Genomic DNA, 18522 nt, shown 5'->3' with positions numbered 1-18522 from the left:
TTTTTTGTTTTGCTTTTGTTGTGTTGTCTGGTTTTCATTTGTGTTTGTGCTTCTCCTCCTGAGACGGGAAGTTGTTGTCAGAACATGATTGTCCTTACCACCGTGCCTGTGCATATTAGTTTAGTGAAGGTTAGCACCAGGGTTGGAGAAGGCAATGGCACCCCACTCCAGGACTCTTGCCTGGAAAATCCCATGGGTGGAGGAGCCTGGTGGGCTGCAGTCCATGGGGTCGCTAAGAGTTGCACATGACTGAGCGACTTCGCTTTCACTTTGCACTTTCATGTGTTGGAGAAGGAAATGGCAACCCACTCCAGTGTTCTTGCCTGGAGAATCCCAGGGATGGGGGAGCCTGGTGGGCTACCATCTGTGGGGTCGCACAGAGTCTGACACGACTGAAGCGACTTAGCAGCAGCAGCAGCAGCAGAACCAGGGTGGCTGGTGGCTAACTCACTCCCTCTGCAATTTCCTAGGATGTAACTCCTGAGGGCCAGGACTTTGGTCCCAAACCTCACCACTTTCTAAGAATATTCTGGATAAAATCCGCTTTGTGGAACACATGAACACGTGGTTTCCTTTAGGACAAAGGTCCCCAACCTCTCTGCACATTAGCATCATGATATCAGTCCCCACTCCAGACCAAATGAATCAGAATGTGTTTAAGTGGAATATGGCCATCTGTATTATTTTTAAAATGTACCTGGTGGGAAGCCAGAGTTTGAGGTTCAACATTTCAGGCTCTTCTCTGAAGGATCCTTACCTCTACTGATTTCCGCATGTGTAGCCAACCCTGACGCTAAGCTCTCCTGAGGCTTGAGGGATTGGAAATGTAATGCTCTACTGGCTTCCTTTTTTTTCCTGAGAGTGAGAATAGATCCTGCTCCTCAGCAATGCTGAAAACATCACAGATATGATTGCATAATGCAGTGTGTTCCTAGAAAACCATGTGCTGATTAAAAAGATGGGCTTTAGAAATCTGATCTGATTCCCATCCCAGTCTCACCTCATTTCTACCTTTGAGACTTCGACCAAGTGACTTAACCCCAGGTTTCTTATCTATAAAATAATAATAAAGAAAGGTTGATGGCACTAAGTAAGATAATGTATATAGAATACTTAATGCAGTGTCTGCCCCAGAGGACAAAATACAGTAGTTTTCTTTTATGTCTTTGTTATGCTTCCTTGCGATGCGATATATTTATTTTAGTGAAACATGCTTGTTTTTGCAGCCCTATGTGGGATTCCCCCTCCCAATTTACCTCCTTACCTGAAGGTCCAACCTAAGCAAATATGTGAAAGTAAAAGTTGCTCAGTTGTGTCTGACTTTAGCGACCACATGGACTATACAGTCCATGGAATGCTCCAGGCCAGAATATTGGAGTGTGTAGCCTTTCCCCTCTCCCGGGGATCTTCTGAACCCAGGGATCAAACCCAGGTCTCCCACATCACAGGCAGATTTTTTTTACCAGCTGAGCCACCAGGGAAGCCCAGGAATACTGAAGTGAGTAGCCTATCCCTTCTCCAGCGGATCTTCCCGATCCAAGAGTCGAACCGCGGTCTCCTGCATTGCAGGTGGATTCTTTACCAGCTGAGCTACCAGGGAAGCCCAAGCAAACAGGTATCTGTAAACAAATCACCTCATGGTTAGACTTTGTAATGGCTTTTACTAGTAAGTCACCAGCTTCTCCATCTCATCAGATTTGTTACCCAGGCCTTTGTTCACCCATTCCTGAACCATTCTTTCTGATGAATTTGGGGAACCTATTTTGTTTTCTTGTTACTTAGCTTAATTTCTAATTTTGTACTAAAATGCTTTTTATTGTGTCTCCTTCCAAAAGCTTATGTATTTACCACTGGTTCTAGTGCTATCATGGTCATTGCTCCTTTTCGTGTTGTCCATGCTTGTGTGTGTATGAGAGAGAGAACAGGGAAGAGAAAGAGAGAAGAGCCATCAGCCCTCTGCTTCTCCTCTCCATCCAGGTGCCCATCGAATCTGCAAGCTGTCTCTGCAAGGACCATTTAAGCAATAACAGTGAAGTAGTATAATTATTTACACACAAGCTGTGACAAAGTTAGATGTGTCCTCAGCCCAGCTTTTAATACATGATAAGGATTTCAGGATTCACAGAGCTAACTAGCGCTGACAATAGGAGACTGGATATTGGTACATTATTTAAGAGTAGAGTCCAAAACAATAGTCTCAGTTTGAGGTATGATGTATGGAATGTGATATCACACCTTAAATGGCTTTTTGTTGACATTCTTTGTGTGTTTTGTATTTTCCAAGGCCATATAGCAGTGCCATATGTTAAATTTATTTACAGCACAAAAGAAGCCTGTTCTGTAGGTGGGCTTGTATTTAATATATGTGAACTGCTTTCTCTGGCTTGATGCTGGCAAATTATTTTATGGTAACTTAGCTGATTCTCTTCATGTATGTTATCAATGGATGGAAAGCCACTGACAACTCTTCAGTCTAAGACATAAAGAGACAGCATTAGGGAAATTACTGTTGTTCATGAAAAGTAAGATATATTATGATGCCACAGAAAATTCTCTAATTTTTTCAGCCAACTCATGGTTAATAGTCTGTTCCCTAACTGTCTTGCATGCAGATGAAGTATTCAGGCAATAGCTATCAGCTGTTATCCTGACAAGCAATAGAAAAACATGCACCCCTTGGAACAGTAGCATGACTTGCCTGAACATTGTAATCACCTGGAGAGCTTTTAAAAGGTACCAATCCTAAGACACCCCAACTCAGTCCAAGGAAATCAGAACCTCTGGAGCTGGGACCCAGAGATCAGTGTTTTGTTTTGTTTTTTTTTTTTAATTCTCCAGATTATTTCAACATACTAGCAAGGTTGAGAATCACTGTCCTAGGACTTAAGCAGTTTACAAAAACAGATTGTCTATTATTACACGCATTAATACTACATGGCTCCATAAAGTAAAAGCTGTGCTGAATAAAGGGCCATCATCTTTTTGTACCTTCAGTGGAAGATAATTTCTGAATAGGTTTAACAGAAGCTGTACTTTACGAAGATAACTCCAGTGGGTACACAGAGGATAAAATGAAGCAAGCTTTCTTCTAGGAATAACTTGCTATCATTTCACTACCCTGGTATAACCTTATTGATTCAACTTTTGGAACAGGACTTTGTTCAGAATATATTTTAGAAGGTACTTAGTAAGAAAGCTGATGCATCACACAGTTGGCATATAGAGTTTCATTATAATATTTAAAGGTAGAATATTAATTTTGCTTATGCCTGAAATTTCTAAGTCAGTTAGCAAGGATGATATGAAGACAAATGTGACCTGGCTTCATGTCTGCATAAATATACTAGTTTACTTTTTCTTTTTTACTTTTTTATTTATTCTTTTTGTGAGTGCCACATGGCATGCAGTATCTTATTAATAGTTTCCAGGCCCGGGATCAAAACCTCACCCCGGGAAGTAGAAGTGGAGTCTTAACCACTGGACTGCCAGGGAAGTCTCTGTACTAATACACATTTGATGCTGAATAAGGCTTCAGTCTGGGAGTATGTTAACTTCTTTTGCCATGGTACCAATTCTCAAAAGTACTGTGGATATTTTCAGTCTCACCTCGGAAACAAGGAGGGTTTGCATAACCTGGTCTATGATCTACTTTATTAATTCTGTACTTGTCACAAGGACATCATTTTTAAATGAAATTGTGTTTTCATATTGTGCAGGAAATAAATTCACATGACAAGAAGAGAAAGCTGAAACCATTAAAAAAGAAAACCCAGATCCCACTAGTTTACCTCCCTAGTTTAACTAGATTTGCCTGTAATGTCATTCTGTACCCATGCCATTCCTAAAGTGACTTTTTCAAAAACTAAACTTCTAGACTTAGCTCAAGTGGTTCAGTTCAGTTCAGTTCGGTCACTCAGTCACGTCCAACTCTTTGCAACCCCATGGACCCCAGCACGCCAGGCCTCCCTGTCCATCACTAACTCCTGGAGTTTACCCAAACTCATGTCCATTGAGTCAGTGATGCCATCTAACCATCTCATCCTCTGTCATCGCCTTCTCTTCCTGCCTTTAATCTTTCCCAACATCAGGGTCTTTTCAAATGAGCTCAAGCGGTAAGACTACCATAAAGCCTTCCCATTCCCTGCTGTTTTTAGTTGCTAAGTCATGTTCGACTCTTTAAGCAATCCCATGGGCTATAGCCCACCAGGCTCCCCTATCCATGGGATCTCCCAGGCAAGAATACTGGAGTGTGTTGCCATTTCCTTCTTCAGTGGATCTTCGTGGTCCAGGGATCGAACTTAGATTGGCAGGCAGATTCTTTGTTACTGAGCCACCAGGGAAGCCCTCTTCACATTTGTAAGAGGGAGTAAATCAGAGAAAGCAGAACAATCAAGAATTCATTCCAATGGCCCATGAAAGATAACAAGCCCAATGTGGTCAGCAGACATGTGAGGGAAAAGAAGCATTTCAGAGATTTTGCAGAGATTGTGATAGTTGCTGGGGTAAGCGAGATAAAGGGGGAGCGGTGGGAAGAATCTCCGACTGGCTCCATGGTCGATATAAAGCCATATGTACAACAAACAAAAATACTGGGACACTTTTTTATTAGTTCAGGCATCTCAATTCACGGACAAAATTCTCCCCAGGCTGTCTAACCCTCTGCCATTAGGTTACTATGCTGAGCTTTGCCAGTAAGCTCCTCTCACCAGCCTTGCGGCTGATCTTGACCCTTAACTTCCCATTGGCCCCTAATCAATTATGTTTCCTTCATGCTCTGATGCCTCCAAGTCTGGTACCATTCCCCCGGTTTTTCTCCTTTAAAAGCACTGAGATACTTCTCTCTAAGATTGGCAGCAAGATCATGGGATGCTTTTAATGATGTGTAGCACCAGCCCCCTCTAGGAGCAAGGATGAACTATGCTAGAGTAACTTTCTTTCCATTGTGAATGCCTCCATAAAAGGCATAGTTTGTAAATTTTTGTTAATACAAAAAGGGAACATTCGGGCACCTTTTCCGTCCTGCTGATGTGTAGTGCTATTTTTAATTTTTGTTCTCCGCTCTTTCTGTGCCTGTGATTTTAAAGGTGCCAGACTGACTGCCCTCCAACCTGGTGTCCCCGATTTCTCCCAAGAATAGGAAAAGTACAGGAAGCACCAGTGCTGGTCATGTCTGGGTCTAGCATATTAGCCTGACCCACTCTGGAAGAATATTCTCCAACATATAAAGGAGAAGACTGTTCCTTGTGAACACAGTCCATCTGCTTTCATAGCTGAGAGGACAAAACCTTGTTGTCCTGCCAGGACAAAACCTTGTTGTTTTGCCACCCAGCCACTGCAGAGGTTTTGGATCCAGGAAGCCTAGCCACTCATCCCCTCTTGTGGAAAAACTCGAATGTTTTTCTTTCTTCCATCCCTACTTGTCACAATTCCATCCTTTAAGGTTGGACTTAAATGCCTCTTTCTCCACAAAACCTTTCCTGAGCCCTCTCAGGTGTAGTGTTCCTTCCACATCTCCAAAGCACTTTCTCAGATGATACCACATTTTGTCATGTGACTGTAGGATGTATATAGTCTTGCAATTAATGTGAAAGGCAGTGACGTGGTCTAATTCCTTTCCTGGTATCATACAGATTTTGTGCTGTGTGCTAAGTCACTTCAGTCATGTCCAACTCTTTGTGACCCTGTGAACTGTAGCCTGCCAGGTTCCTCTATCCATGGGATTCTCCAGGCAAGAATACTGGAGTGGGTTGTCATTTCCTTCTCCAGCATAAAGATTATAGAACTGGACAAAAAGTGAATAGCTTAAGGAATGCCTATTAAATACAGTGAGAATTCCAAAGCTTATCTGACCTTCATCCTGACCTTCAGGGCTCTGTTCTGACCTTTCCCGTTAATCAGTGATTGAAATTTCCCCTAGATCCTCATCGGTAGCTCTCAAATTCTCTATAAACCATGTAAGCTCAGGCCTTTGGATTCCAGATTTGACACTTTGGGCAACCATGCTCTGGAATCATAATTGCTACCTCTACCTGCCTCATCAACCACCATGACTAATAGTCAATAACATTTGACCAGAACAAATTTTTTTCCAAACTGTGGTCTACAGATCACTGGTAGTCCCTGATGGAGTATCAAGAAGTCCAGTTTGGTGTCTACAAAAGGGAAGAGTAGTAAATAATTATTTTGTTGATTTGCATTTAATGAATATAAAATGTAAAATTATAATCACAGGAATCCAATATGATTTAATGAATCATCACATTCTTTTTTTTTTAATTTAAATTTATTTATTTTAATTGGAGGCTAATTACTTTACAATATTGTATTGGTTCTGCCGCACATCAACATGAATCCACAACGGGCGTACACGTGTTCCCCATTCTGAACCCCCCTCCCTGTACCATCCCTCCGGGTCATCCCAGTGCACCAGCCCCAAGGATCCTATATCAAACCTGGACTGGCGTAATGAATCATCACATTCTTAATGATTGCATATGTACCACGAAACCTGTGTGGATTGGTGGTGTTTAACTGATGTTCACTAACAGTGCCATTCAGCTCACAGTATTTTCATATTAGTATTTTTTTCCTGCGGCTGCTAAATCTACATTTTAAAAGGATTATTATTATTTCATTACACTATTTGTTCACTTTTCCAGACTACATCAGTGATTTGAATGATTCTTTTAAAGTGGAAAAAATAGTCATAAAGATAATACCATAAAGATCAGTTCAGCTAAATATTAAAAATGTGTTAGTGAACACGATGCTAGTATAAATACTGGAAATGAATCTATATACACTGGAGTGAATGTGATTACTTTGCACAAGCAGTTGAGAAAAGCATTTTTGAAAGCTGTGATTATGATGTAATTTTTTGAATTATATTTTATGCACTGGTGATCCATTCACCTGCAATTTCCAGTATGTTCTTTGTAATAAAATATTATCAGATAGTGGCATAAAGCCTCAAGACTTTTAGCATCCTTTTCAAACATAGTATAGTGAACTTTCTAGTAAAGCAGTTGAGGATTTTTTTTTTCTGAATTCACGACAGTGGTGCCATATGGTAGTCCTAGCTTTGTTACTGAAGGGAATGACAGTCTAAAATTTTAAAGTACTTTCCTAAGGTTATACATCTTATAATAAAAACAGATACAAGTTCACTCTTTGATATCAATTTGTTAATCAAGCCTCACAGTTTATTAAAGTGTATCAAATGTCAAGAATACAATATCAAGACTTCAAAAAAATATCAAGTGCTGAAGAGTTTGACATTTTTTTCAGCATTTAATGTTTCTTATTCTTTAGGAGGAAAATGTTCTATAGTTGGGTCTATTCTTTAGGGGGAAAATGTTCTAAAGTTTGGTCTATACTTAAATTCTGCAACAAAATATATTAACACTTCCCAGGACCAATGCAACCAGAGGAAGTTAGAAACACCTTTGCCTCTTTTCTCCTGAGCTGAAATATTTAACCCCCATCCCTTTTAGGTGTTAATTGGTAGTCAATCCAATGTGATGGAGCCCTGAAAGAGTCTTTAGTAAGAGATTTATCCATAGTGTCAGCTCTGTGTGCGATCCTGATGCACAGAACCAAGCAGAGGCAAGACAGCAGAGCGGTTAGGACCATCAACACTGAAGTTAGGCTGCTTGGGTTAGAAGGTAGTTAACCACTCTTGTAACCCAGTTTCCTCATCTGTAAGGTAAGGATAGCAATAGTACTTGCCATATAAGTTATTGTGAATATGAAGTGAGTTAATATATAGAAAGCACCAAGAAAAGCACTAGGTTTGCTAAAGCTTATTTGTAAAAATCTGTCGATTCTTGCTGACATTTCCAATGAACTTGTAATAACCTGTTAAGACTTTTTGCCTTCATAGAAATAAAGAATAAGAAGGCGAAAACGAACGTGACTGTGGCCTCTGGCTTAAGATTTCCAAAATGAAGTCAGTTATGGATATAGACTGTAGCCAGCACAATGCCTTTCAATGACATAATTTTTTTAAATTACATTTTAATGTTCTAGTTAAAAACTTAAAGCAGTTTTTTCTCAAGCTAAACACGATGTCCATATGTGGTCAGGAGCCCCAGGAATCAATGTATTATGCTGAAAATTTACAGAGCACTGGGCTGGACAATGACAGTCACAACCATGAGGGACTCAGAACCCTACAGTCTGTGGAACTGTGGCAGGATTAAGGGATAGTCAAACTGTAAGCAGATTTAGAGGCAACGCTGAGTTGTAATATCTTAAAGGGTGTCAAGTGTAAGAAATGAGACGTATTTCTTGAGGCCTTAAAAGACAGAACTGGGACTATTGGGTAACAGTGAGGAAGCATCCCAGCTCAGTATGAGAAAAAGCAATCAGTGCTGTCTGGAAATAAAAGAGACTAGTTTTGTTTTTAATCTGCCTGTCACTAAGGACTAGATGCAGAGGCTTTGCAACCCAGGCTTTTGTAGAAGGAGCTGGAGTTCGAGTCTGGACCCAGTTTCCTCACAGTCTAGCTGGCAGCTCCAAGGAGAAAGAATCCTGTGCTTTCCACTCCCACCATCCTTAGTCGAGTTCCTCTTACGTTTCTGTGTGAGATCAGAGGCAGAGCATTGGCCTCCCCATCAGAAGACCTGCGTTCTACGTGGTCACTTCCCGTGGAACCTCGTCTAAGAGAGCCAGCTCCTCAGCTGGTTTGTAAGATCCCCTTGGTGCTGGCCTTGTGGTGGCTGCCATGGTCCCTGTGAGCTTGATGGTGATGGATTGGTGGTGACCCTGTTGCTGCTGCTCACTTGACAGCTGTACTGTGACACCCATGGTGTCCTCTTCAGAAGAACTGAAGGTGTTCTTTACCATCAATCCCTTTTCTCTTCCAGGCCGCTGTGCTCGCTGTGGCGAAAACGTAGTTGGGGAAGGGACCGGATGCACTGCCATGGATCAGGTTTTCCACGTGGATTGTTTCACCTGCATCATCTGTAACAACAAGCTCCGAGGGCAGCCCTTCTACGCGGTGGAGAAGAAAGCCTACTGCGAGCCCTGCTACATTGTAAGTTCAGATTCGGTCCTTGGGTAATTTACTAGAATGACTTCTATGGCAAAATATCGATCACTCCAGATCAAATGTAGCCCTCGGGTCTTTGCTTCTGATTAGATTTCAAACTGTGCTAGTGTATAGATTGGCATATCTTAATTTTTATCCCTATGTCCCTTGTTCATTTGAGGTCAAAAGGTGCATTGGCTGGGGCTACCATTCAGTTAGTGGTCTGCCAGGAAGATCAGCATCCTGGGGCTTACAAGCATATATGTACAAGCTAACACGTCCCCCCTTGAAGCATCAGGTTTCCCAAGTAGCAGAGTCACACCTCTGGTTATTAAGCCTCACTCTATATTTGATGTCATATTTATAGAGAAACATGTTACAGGGCCTTGGGAATTGTAAGTACTCTTTCACACTCCTGGGATGATTGAAGCAGCTTCTTTCTACCCAGAATTTCTCTTACCTGTCATTGTTATTTAGTCCTCTAAGTTGTATCCAACTCTTTTGGGACCCCATGGACTGAAGCCCCACCAGGCTCCACTGTCCATGGTTTTTCCCAGGCATGAATACTAGAGTGGGTTGCAATTTCCTCATTTCCTTCTCAGGGGATCTTCCTGACCCAGGAATCAAATCCATGTCTCCTGCATTAGCAGGTGAATTCTTTACCACTGAGCCACCAAGGAAGCCCTTAGCCTGTCATACCTAGCAAATTTTCAGTGATGCAGTTAGATAAACTATTGATATCTTAGAGCACCTCAAAGGAAAATAGTTGTGCTGTTTCCTTTCCTTAAATTCACAATTGTGTTTTAATAACATAGTTGAGTGACTATAAAATACTTGGCCCATTATCTTAGCTGTTTGCCAGGCTACTTAAATCTACACATTAAGCTGTCTTCTGATAGAGCAGTTTGGTAAATGAACATAAACTTTTAAAATCTAAAGTAAATTTCCTTGCCATCCTTCTTCATGATTTTCTCTCTCTGTTGAATGTTTATCAGTGGAAAAAGTAGTGCTTTTTTGCAAACCCACACAAGAGGCATGATTTGGCCTTCAGCCCCCACAGCATTTCAACATAAGAGAAACCTCGGGTGCAAGGTATTAGAAGCTATACATAGCTTGGCGGAGCCCCGAGGTTCAAGTTTATTACAGAAGTTTCTGGCCTCATTGGGATTTTCCCATTATCTGACAGCTCTAACTCATTGCAGCCCTGGAATCTGTAGCACAGATCTGAAATCTCTTTGAGATTAAGATTTTGCAAGATGAAATATTGTTTTGCATCTCTCCAGTTCCATTTTATCTCATTTTCCTCCCTAAAGGCAACTTAGTCACATATAGCATCATTATAGTGCCACACAATGTTGGAGCTGGAAAAAAAAACTTAAGATCATTTGTCTAACTCCTCTCTTTAGAAGTGAGAATACAGAGAGGAAGAAAATGACTTATGTCATTTTATTAGTGTCAGAGCTGAGTGGTTTACACTAGTCTCATATTCAGTGCAGACACAATAAGGCTTTAGTTTATCCAGAATATAAATACAAACACAGTGATACCCCATTGATTTGGAAGGAACAATTACATATCAGGAAAAGTCTAGTGAACAAAATCTACATCTTTAAGAAATAAGAATGTTTAAAAATCACTGTTAAAAATCTCTGTTGAAAGAGAAAATTGCAAAATCCCCTGTAAAAAAGTAGTGTGGATTGTCATTCACAGTGATCTAGGGCCACAGTGAAATTATTTATTGCAGTGGGCTCTGTCGCAATGTCAGCAGAGCTCCCAGAAGCACCTGTGGCTGTTTGTCCATACACTAAATGACTACATAATACTGGTTTTTTTGTAGTTCTCGTGTCTATTTTTCACCCTTTTTTGGAGTGCACTGTGAATTCTCACTGCTCCAGCGGCTGCCTGCTTTAGTTTTCATCCCTTCCTAGTTAGGAATCACATAGACAATATTGGGAAACAGCATAACACAGTATGAAGAGCATGGGTTTGAATTTGGTTACATCACTTAAACCCGTAACTCCTCAGGGAAGTTGCTTGATCTTTCTAAGCCTGTTTTTTCATATATAATGGTGATTATTGCAGGATTTTTCCCAAGACTTACAAATGTGAAATGTGGCAATTCTTGTAAAGCACACTGGGCTGGCTCAGGGAACAGTAGTGGGATGAATATTGCTCTGAAATTAATTTTGATAAAATTTCAGGCCTATTTAGCACTTTTGAAAAGTGAGCACCAAACGTGCAGTGAGATGCATCACGCTTGGAAATCTCAGACACACTCCTCTCCCATTTTTAAATGCTTTGCTTACTCTCCAAAGTATGTAGTAAAACTGAAGAAAGTCTGAGATGGCTAATATGGGCTTTTCCTCTGGTAGACTAAGGTTTCTGCCTCGATTTCAGGCATAGCAGCTCAGTGATTCTTGAGGATGTGTTTTCTTCAGCTTGGTTGCCTGTTACTATAGTATGCGCATGACAGTGAACACTGGGTGATATTTAATCACATCCTTGGAAAAAGTGAATGAATTCAAATAACGGAAATTCTTACCATCCTTTTTGACTTCATACCCTCTGAAGAAACTTCAATCAGGATTTTCCTTTAATGAGATCTATCCGTGGTGACTCTAAATGTAATTTAATTTTTATCAGAATTCAGTTAAGCTTTACTCAAAGACCCTTGTTTGATATTGATTTCAGAGTTCAGCACAGCACTCAAGCCCTCAGATGGATGTTTTAGCATTTTAATTTCTTCTGAAATTTCAAAAGACCAGTAAGCTGCAACACTAAAAATGTAGAGCTCTCTCAGCGGGATGGTGGGGGAGCTGGGAAGATAAAATGAAATGTTTGTTTTGAAGATGGAGTTTGTATGAAGGAGGACCATAGGGCTGTGTGTATCTCTCTTGGAGCCAAAGCCCTTAGAACAGGAAGCACCAGCAATGTCATTCATTCAACTGCCTCTTGTTCCATTAGTGGAAAGGAGATGTCTGAAAAATCTCCTGTACAGAATGGAGAAAGCCTATCGCTGGGCCTCAGTCTGTGCCTTGTGTTGTTATTGATGGAGTCAGAATAGTGAAAATAGTGGTTTAGTTAGATAATTATTCCTGTGTAAGAACCACCCTGTTTGATGTTCTGAGTTCAGAAAGGAGACTAGTCTAAAATAATTTAATTTATTCTTGCCTAAATTAGTTATCAATTATTTACATAATTTAGGTAAAAATATACCAGTTATGGCTTTATGTTTGATACAATGATTATTTATATTTTCCAATGATTTCTTAAATTCTTAATTCTTACATGTATATAGTTGTAATTAAACAAATTTGATTCATTAAGGCACTGTAATCCTCTTTACTAATTTTATACATGCTTTCTTTTGTATTTTCTATTGATTAATTTAATATGAATATGTATATAGCTTTCCTTTGTTAATAATTTCCATTTTAGCTTTTTATTTGTTTAGTTTTAAATTATGTTTACATACTACATATTAAAGACATTTGCCACTAGAAGGATATTGGGTATTTTCCAATCTTTTTGTATTGTATATAACATACCTATAAATAACTGAGTAAAATGTTTTATGTGATTTTATTTTGAATTACTTTCTAAACGTAAATCCTTTGATTCATGTTACCAAGTTTACAACAATTTGGAGAACTTTTACTAGATTTCTTTAAGAAGATTTTTTTCCAATTTTCAGAACTGGGAGCAATAATGAGACCAAATATTAAACTATAACCTCTATCTGCTATTGAAGAGGTTTGTTTACATTTGTTTTGAACCAATTTAATAGGTACATTATGTAATGGTTTTTAATTTGAGTTTTTATAATTAGCAAAATCAATGAGATTCTTTTCTACTTTGATGATAGGTCTCTTAAAAGCTTAGTTTTGGTTATTCTAGTGGATTTATATAAATAAACAGATTAAAATTAAGAGCACTAAGCTTCCTAGGGAAGAAAAGTAGTATAAATAAGTATACATGGTTCTAGTCCTTGCTCTCCTGGTGTGATGTTAGCAAGGTAATTTAATTTCTGAGTACCAGTATCCTCCTCTATTAAAGGGAGGTAATAATTTCTTCCTGGTCTTCAAAGGGAAGGAGTGAATAAGTGTAATATTTTGTACATCATGAAGAAGTGGTTTACTAATATAAGGGCTTGATCTGATTAATAATATTATTATTGTTGCTTTTTCCCTTAGCTTAATTTGATAGAATTTAGAAATCCTCTAAGTTTGGGATAATTTCATAGCTGCAGTTGCTATGGAAATATTGAAATAAATAGATGTCATAGAAAGAGCATGAGGACAGATATGAGAAGAAGAAGTTCATGTTTTGCTTAAGAAGATTTTTGTGTTGGCATAGGCAGCAACTTGTGCCTCCCACTTATGTGGCCTTCTGCTCTTAGTGAGGCAGGTTTACTCCTAAGTACAGATTTATAAACGAGTTGCTGTGTTTTTAGCATTGCCAAAGAGTCTGGACCTAGAGACCTAGTGCATCAGAGATTCTCAGCAAGTCTGTTTATGAAATGGCAGCCAAGGATCGTTCCCTAAACCAGGGCTCTTACTCACAGTGGATGGAATCCAACCCTTAACTCTCCAGCAGTGGAAGTTAGTACAGACATTTTTATTACAGTTACAATCTAAGTGATTAAAAGACCTCAGGAAATCGGAGGCCAACTCCACAGGAGACTAAACACTTGAAAGTTCCTGAATTTGACGCGTTAGTGGCCAACACACACTTGCCTTTTGCTCTCTCTGTCACTAAATGGCTACGGTCTAAACATTCTAACTTTTCAAGCTACATTAAGAGGCAGGTTTTGTACCTCCACAGGGAACTTGTCCTTTTATATGCTCAACTCCTCCTAATAAAATGTTTTAAAAGCAGTTATGGCCTGTGCTTTATGTGGGTATTAGGAAAGGACCTGAGAGTTTAGACTAAACTTGAAAAATTCACATGAACTTCCCTTCTTTTAATTACCCATCTCTGCTCTCTCATCTTCCTCTCCCTCTCTCCCTCTCTCTCTCACACACACACAAATGCACGCATGCACACACACACACACACACTTTCTTCTTAATGTTACATCATCCCTCAGGCACCGTCCCAGGAAGGAGAAAAATGGTTCAAGCAAGAGGAGAATTTATCAAGTATACTCTTGAGAGATTTAACCATGTTAACTACTATGAATAGTTATCTCTTCCATTTGCACAGGCCCTTGCATTTTATAATGCTCCTGAGCCTCTTTAACTGTACCTTACCGTACCTATTAGAACCTTGTGAAACAGACAAGGGGGAGATCCTTTGTCCTATTTACAGTGGTTTTGATGTTTTCAAAGTAATAGCCAAAATGAAGACTAGGGAACAGATCTAGCTTGCATTTTATTGCTGGATCCATACCGCCACCCTGAAACAAGTGTTCAGCTTTCTAAAAATATATAAATACTGACAGCCCCCTGGGGTGATAGACTTAAAATCTCCATGATTTTTATTGATGACCACATGAATCATATCTTCCAGTACTACAGAACCTGAAAGTCTAAACTTCTACCAATATAAAATTGCTGCCCCTCACTTTCTTGAGCATTTACTTTTTGCTGTCTTTGAAATGCCTTGAGTCTTAAGGCGAAAGCCTCTTCTTATGGTTAAAAATAATATACAAGTAACTGATGTTTGTGTGGTGCTTTAACTTTTTCAAGCACTTTTATCTCATGTCATTCTCTCATGATCTTAGAAAGTAGATACAATTATTATTGTATTTATTCCCAGTAGTAATAAATTGAGTTTTAGAAAACCTTGGTTTGCTTAGTTCCATAGAGCATGAGTGTCAAGGCCAGGACTTAACTCTGGCTTTTGATTCTCAAATCCAATTCTTCTCACATATCCAACAAATAATTGTAAATCTTACTGACTACTACTATATTTCCTTTTTCCTTATTAATTTTTCTCTATTACCACATTGAGCTCAGACTATTTTTTCTTATGGTAGTAATTCTTAAAAAAAGAACAATGAAACCTCAGTTTTTAAGTATTATTTGCTTATTAGAGAAAAAATGGAAAATATTTTAAAAGGTATATAGTTCTCCTGTCTAAATGTTTTAACAGTTTACATTTTACCACGTATTTCTTTTCCATTTCAGTGTTATCTGAGTATGGACATATGTCTGTAAATGTAACCACACAGCTATTGGGTTGGTCAAAAAGCTTGTTTGGAATTTTCTGTAACAACTTACAGAAAAAATCTGTATGAACCTTTTGGCCAACCCAGTATATAAATATTTACACATACACGCAAACACAATGAGGTCATATTAATTCATAACTTGTTTTTATTACTTAATAGTATATCAAACATTGTCTTCTTTAGAAATAGCTTTTAAATATTCCATGGACACTCAAAAAGAGTATTTATGTACATGCCCTTTGCTGAAAAAGTGACTCAAAGAAATAGTCCAGCAGATAAATAAATTAATCAAAACATGTGTGGGAAATCCACAGCAAATAAAATGGCAATAAGCCATGAACCAATAAAACTAATAGTTAAAAATAAAGAGATTGGACAAGATGTAATGGCAAATTCAGACCAAAGGAAAATAACATTAATTACCTACTAACTATAATATTAATAGCAAAGTATAGTTTTAGGACAAAACCATCAAACAAGCCAAAAAACATTTTGTTAAGTCAGAGTCCCCAAAGAACAACTTGAGCCTTTATTCAGTAAACAGCATTACATTGAAATATATAATATAAAAATATTGATGAAATATGGCCTCAAAATGGTAAAACCATAGTCTTTATAAAACTTTAGCACAATTCTTATAGTCTCTGACAAACTAATTACAGAAGTTGAATAATATGATTGAGCCAATCCATACAACCAAAGAGGTTGTATCTTCTTTCCAGATCTTCATGGAAGACTTAGAAAAGCATCATGTTATAGTCTAAAAGGAAAATGGAAATGTTCATATTTTGGCTGGCAGAGTTGTACACACTAGTATAGTTAAGATAAGAAATCTATAAAAGGATAAACAAACACCCTCTTGGATTAGAAAATTCTTAGAAAGTAGTGATGATGATAACCCTGAATGACGAAGGAGGGTGCAGTGCAGCCAAAGTTGAATTCTAGGTGAAGTTAGGATCTTTCACTGCAGCAAGAAAGAGTGCAAATATATGAACCTAAAAGGCTCGAAATGGACAACAAAGTCAATCCAAAGGGAGAAATGATCACTTGAAATAAAGGCAGTTATCAATACACTGAAAAATATTAGAATGTTTAGGTCCAGGAGATTATTCTTTGAAAAACACAACAAAAGAAACATCCAGTGAAGATACTCCAGAAAAAAGGGAAGAATAAAAATTAAAGAAAATTAGGAATGAAAAAAAAGCTTTCATTTAAATTTTATATAAAAGAGACTATTTTCTGTGCAAAACTAAATACAGGGGAAGGAAACTTAACCTCATAAGCATGGATGAAATGCAGAGCTACCACCTGAGAAAGAACCAAGAAAGTTCGCTAACAGAATTTTTCAGATCTTTGAAGGACAACGGATTCCTGTGCTATTTCAACTTTCAGAGCTCAGCAAGAGAACATAAGCTTCCCATATCATCTTGAAGAGCCAACCTGGGTCTGATTAATAATACTTAACCTAGGTTGCTCCCAAAAGAGCATTCTATGCTGATCAAACTTCCATAAATGCAGAAATTCTAAATGAAATGTTAATAGATTGAATGCCACATAATGAAACAACTCAGGTTACTCCATGATTCCAATGGTAGAACAGTGCTGAGAATCTTTTAACATGTCACTGTATTGATATATCAAATTTTTTAAAAAGCTAGATAATCATCTTCATAGATGCCAAAAGGGTACTTATATCACACATTCTTGTTTAAAAATAAAAACAATTGCAATAACTCAAAAAACAAAACATAAAAAAATAACTGAAGTAAAATAGAAAAAAAAAGAAGATGTACAAGTTTGATAAGCTAATGATGATCCTTCTTCCTAGATTTTCCTAGGTCTTTGTAGGAGTCCTGCTATTATATTAATATTATTCTTAACATTGTAGTCTTTGTAATGGAAATTTAGAAACAAAGTTTATATATATATATATATTTACGTGTATGTATGACCTTGTCTTTGTTTTATATATATATATATATATATATCAATTACATAATATTTCCATCACAAAAATTTAAAAAATAAAATAAGATTAAATTCCATGTATACATTATCCAGTTTAAGAAATAAAACACTAGAAATTCAGTTGAAATCTCTTAGGTTCTTGTCCCTAATCACATTCTCAAGACTTCTGTATAGAGGTAGCTACTATACTAAGTTTGTTTTTTATTATAGCCATGCATTTATTTGTAGTTTTACTACATATCTCTAATATATACGTATTGCTGTTGTTATTTAGTTGCTAAGTCGTGTCTGACTCTTGGCAGCCCCATGGACTCCTCTGTCCATGGGATTTCCCAAGCAAGAATGCTGGACTGGGTTGTCATTTCCTTCTCCAGGGGGTCTTCCTGATCCAGGGCTGGAGCCCATGTCTCTTGTCTCTCCTGCATTGCTGGCAGATTCTTTACCACTGAGCCACCAGGGAAGACCAGAATGTACACATGCATATATAATTGTGTTGTTTGCATATATTGTTTCTTAATTTAAAATGAATGCCATTGTATCATGCTTATATTTCTGAGACTTTTTTACTCAAAATTGTAACACTAGGATGTATAAACATTTATAGATGATATGATAATTGTTGCAGAAAATCTGAGGAAACCTAGAGTATTAGAATAACAAAAGTTTAGTCACCTACCAACATTAAAATTAGGAATTTATGTTTAGAAAATATAACAGGAAAAAAATCCTTATACAGAAATAACAAAAATATAAAGCACCTAGACAAACGTTTAAAGGCATACATGATCTAAATGAAGAATGCTATAAAATTTTACAGGAATAATTAACTCATGAGTGAAATGATTCTGGGGTTGAATATGCTTTGGAAAGCACCTCTCACTTTAACAGGCATTTATATCAGCACCCTGTAATTATACAACAGCACAGCTTTCAGTGGAAGAGGAATAGTTACTGCAATGTTCTTTGCTAATGGTTTTTATTTAGCCTTTTTCCCCAGATAGACCCCAAACCTTTGCTGACTTTGATTACTGCCCTCCACGGACGTCCCTGAAGGCTCTAAGGTAGTCCTACCTTGGTAAGGGTAGTAAAGCTCATTCATGTAAGTAGACTGCCTGGAACAACAAAGAGACCTAACTGAACAGAACCTCTCCTCCAGTTCCCATCCTGCTCTGTTGTCATAGATTTGAACTCTGTTTAAGGGCCAGGAGGAGCCTCAGAAATTCAATAAAGTCATTTTTATAGCAGAGAAATCCTAAAGCCCAAGAAAGCTGACTGATTTGCCTGGGGTTATATGGTTTATTAATGTCAGAGGCAGGAATAGAAACCATGAGCCTTGCTGATGCCTTCA

General features: G+C 38.2%; 1 protein-coding gene across 1 annotated transcript in view; it reads left to right on the top strand.

The window, feature by feature from the left end:
- The window catches only part of LPP (LIM domain containing preferred translocation partner in lipoma), a 729950-nt gene that overhangs the window by 605357 nt on the left and 106071 nt on the right, over window positions 1-18522 (top strand). Inside the window, exon 9 of the mRNA XM_068970945.1 lies at window positions 8868-9037. Coding sequence (XP_068827046.1) covers window positions 8868-9037 — 170 coding nt within the window. The remainder of the gene's footprint in view (window positions 1-8867; window positions 9038-18522) is intronic.

This window comes from Capricornis sumatraensis, chromosome 1, assembly GCF_032405125.1.
Source record: "Capricornis sumatraensis isolate serow.1 chromosome 1, serow.2, whole genome shotgun sequence".
Taxonomy (NCBI): domain Eukaryota; kingdom Metazoa; phylum Chordata; class Mammalia; order Artiodactyla; family Bovidae; genus Capricornis; species Capricornis sumatraensis.
The sequence above is the reverse complement of the archived record's forward strand: the minus strand, read 5'-3'. Positions and strand labels throughout refer to the sequence as shown.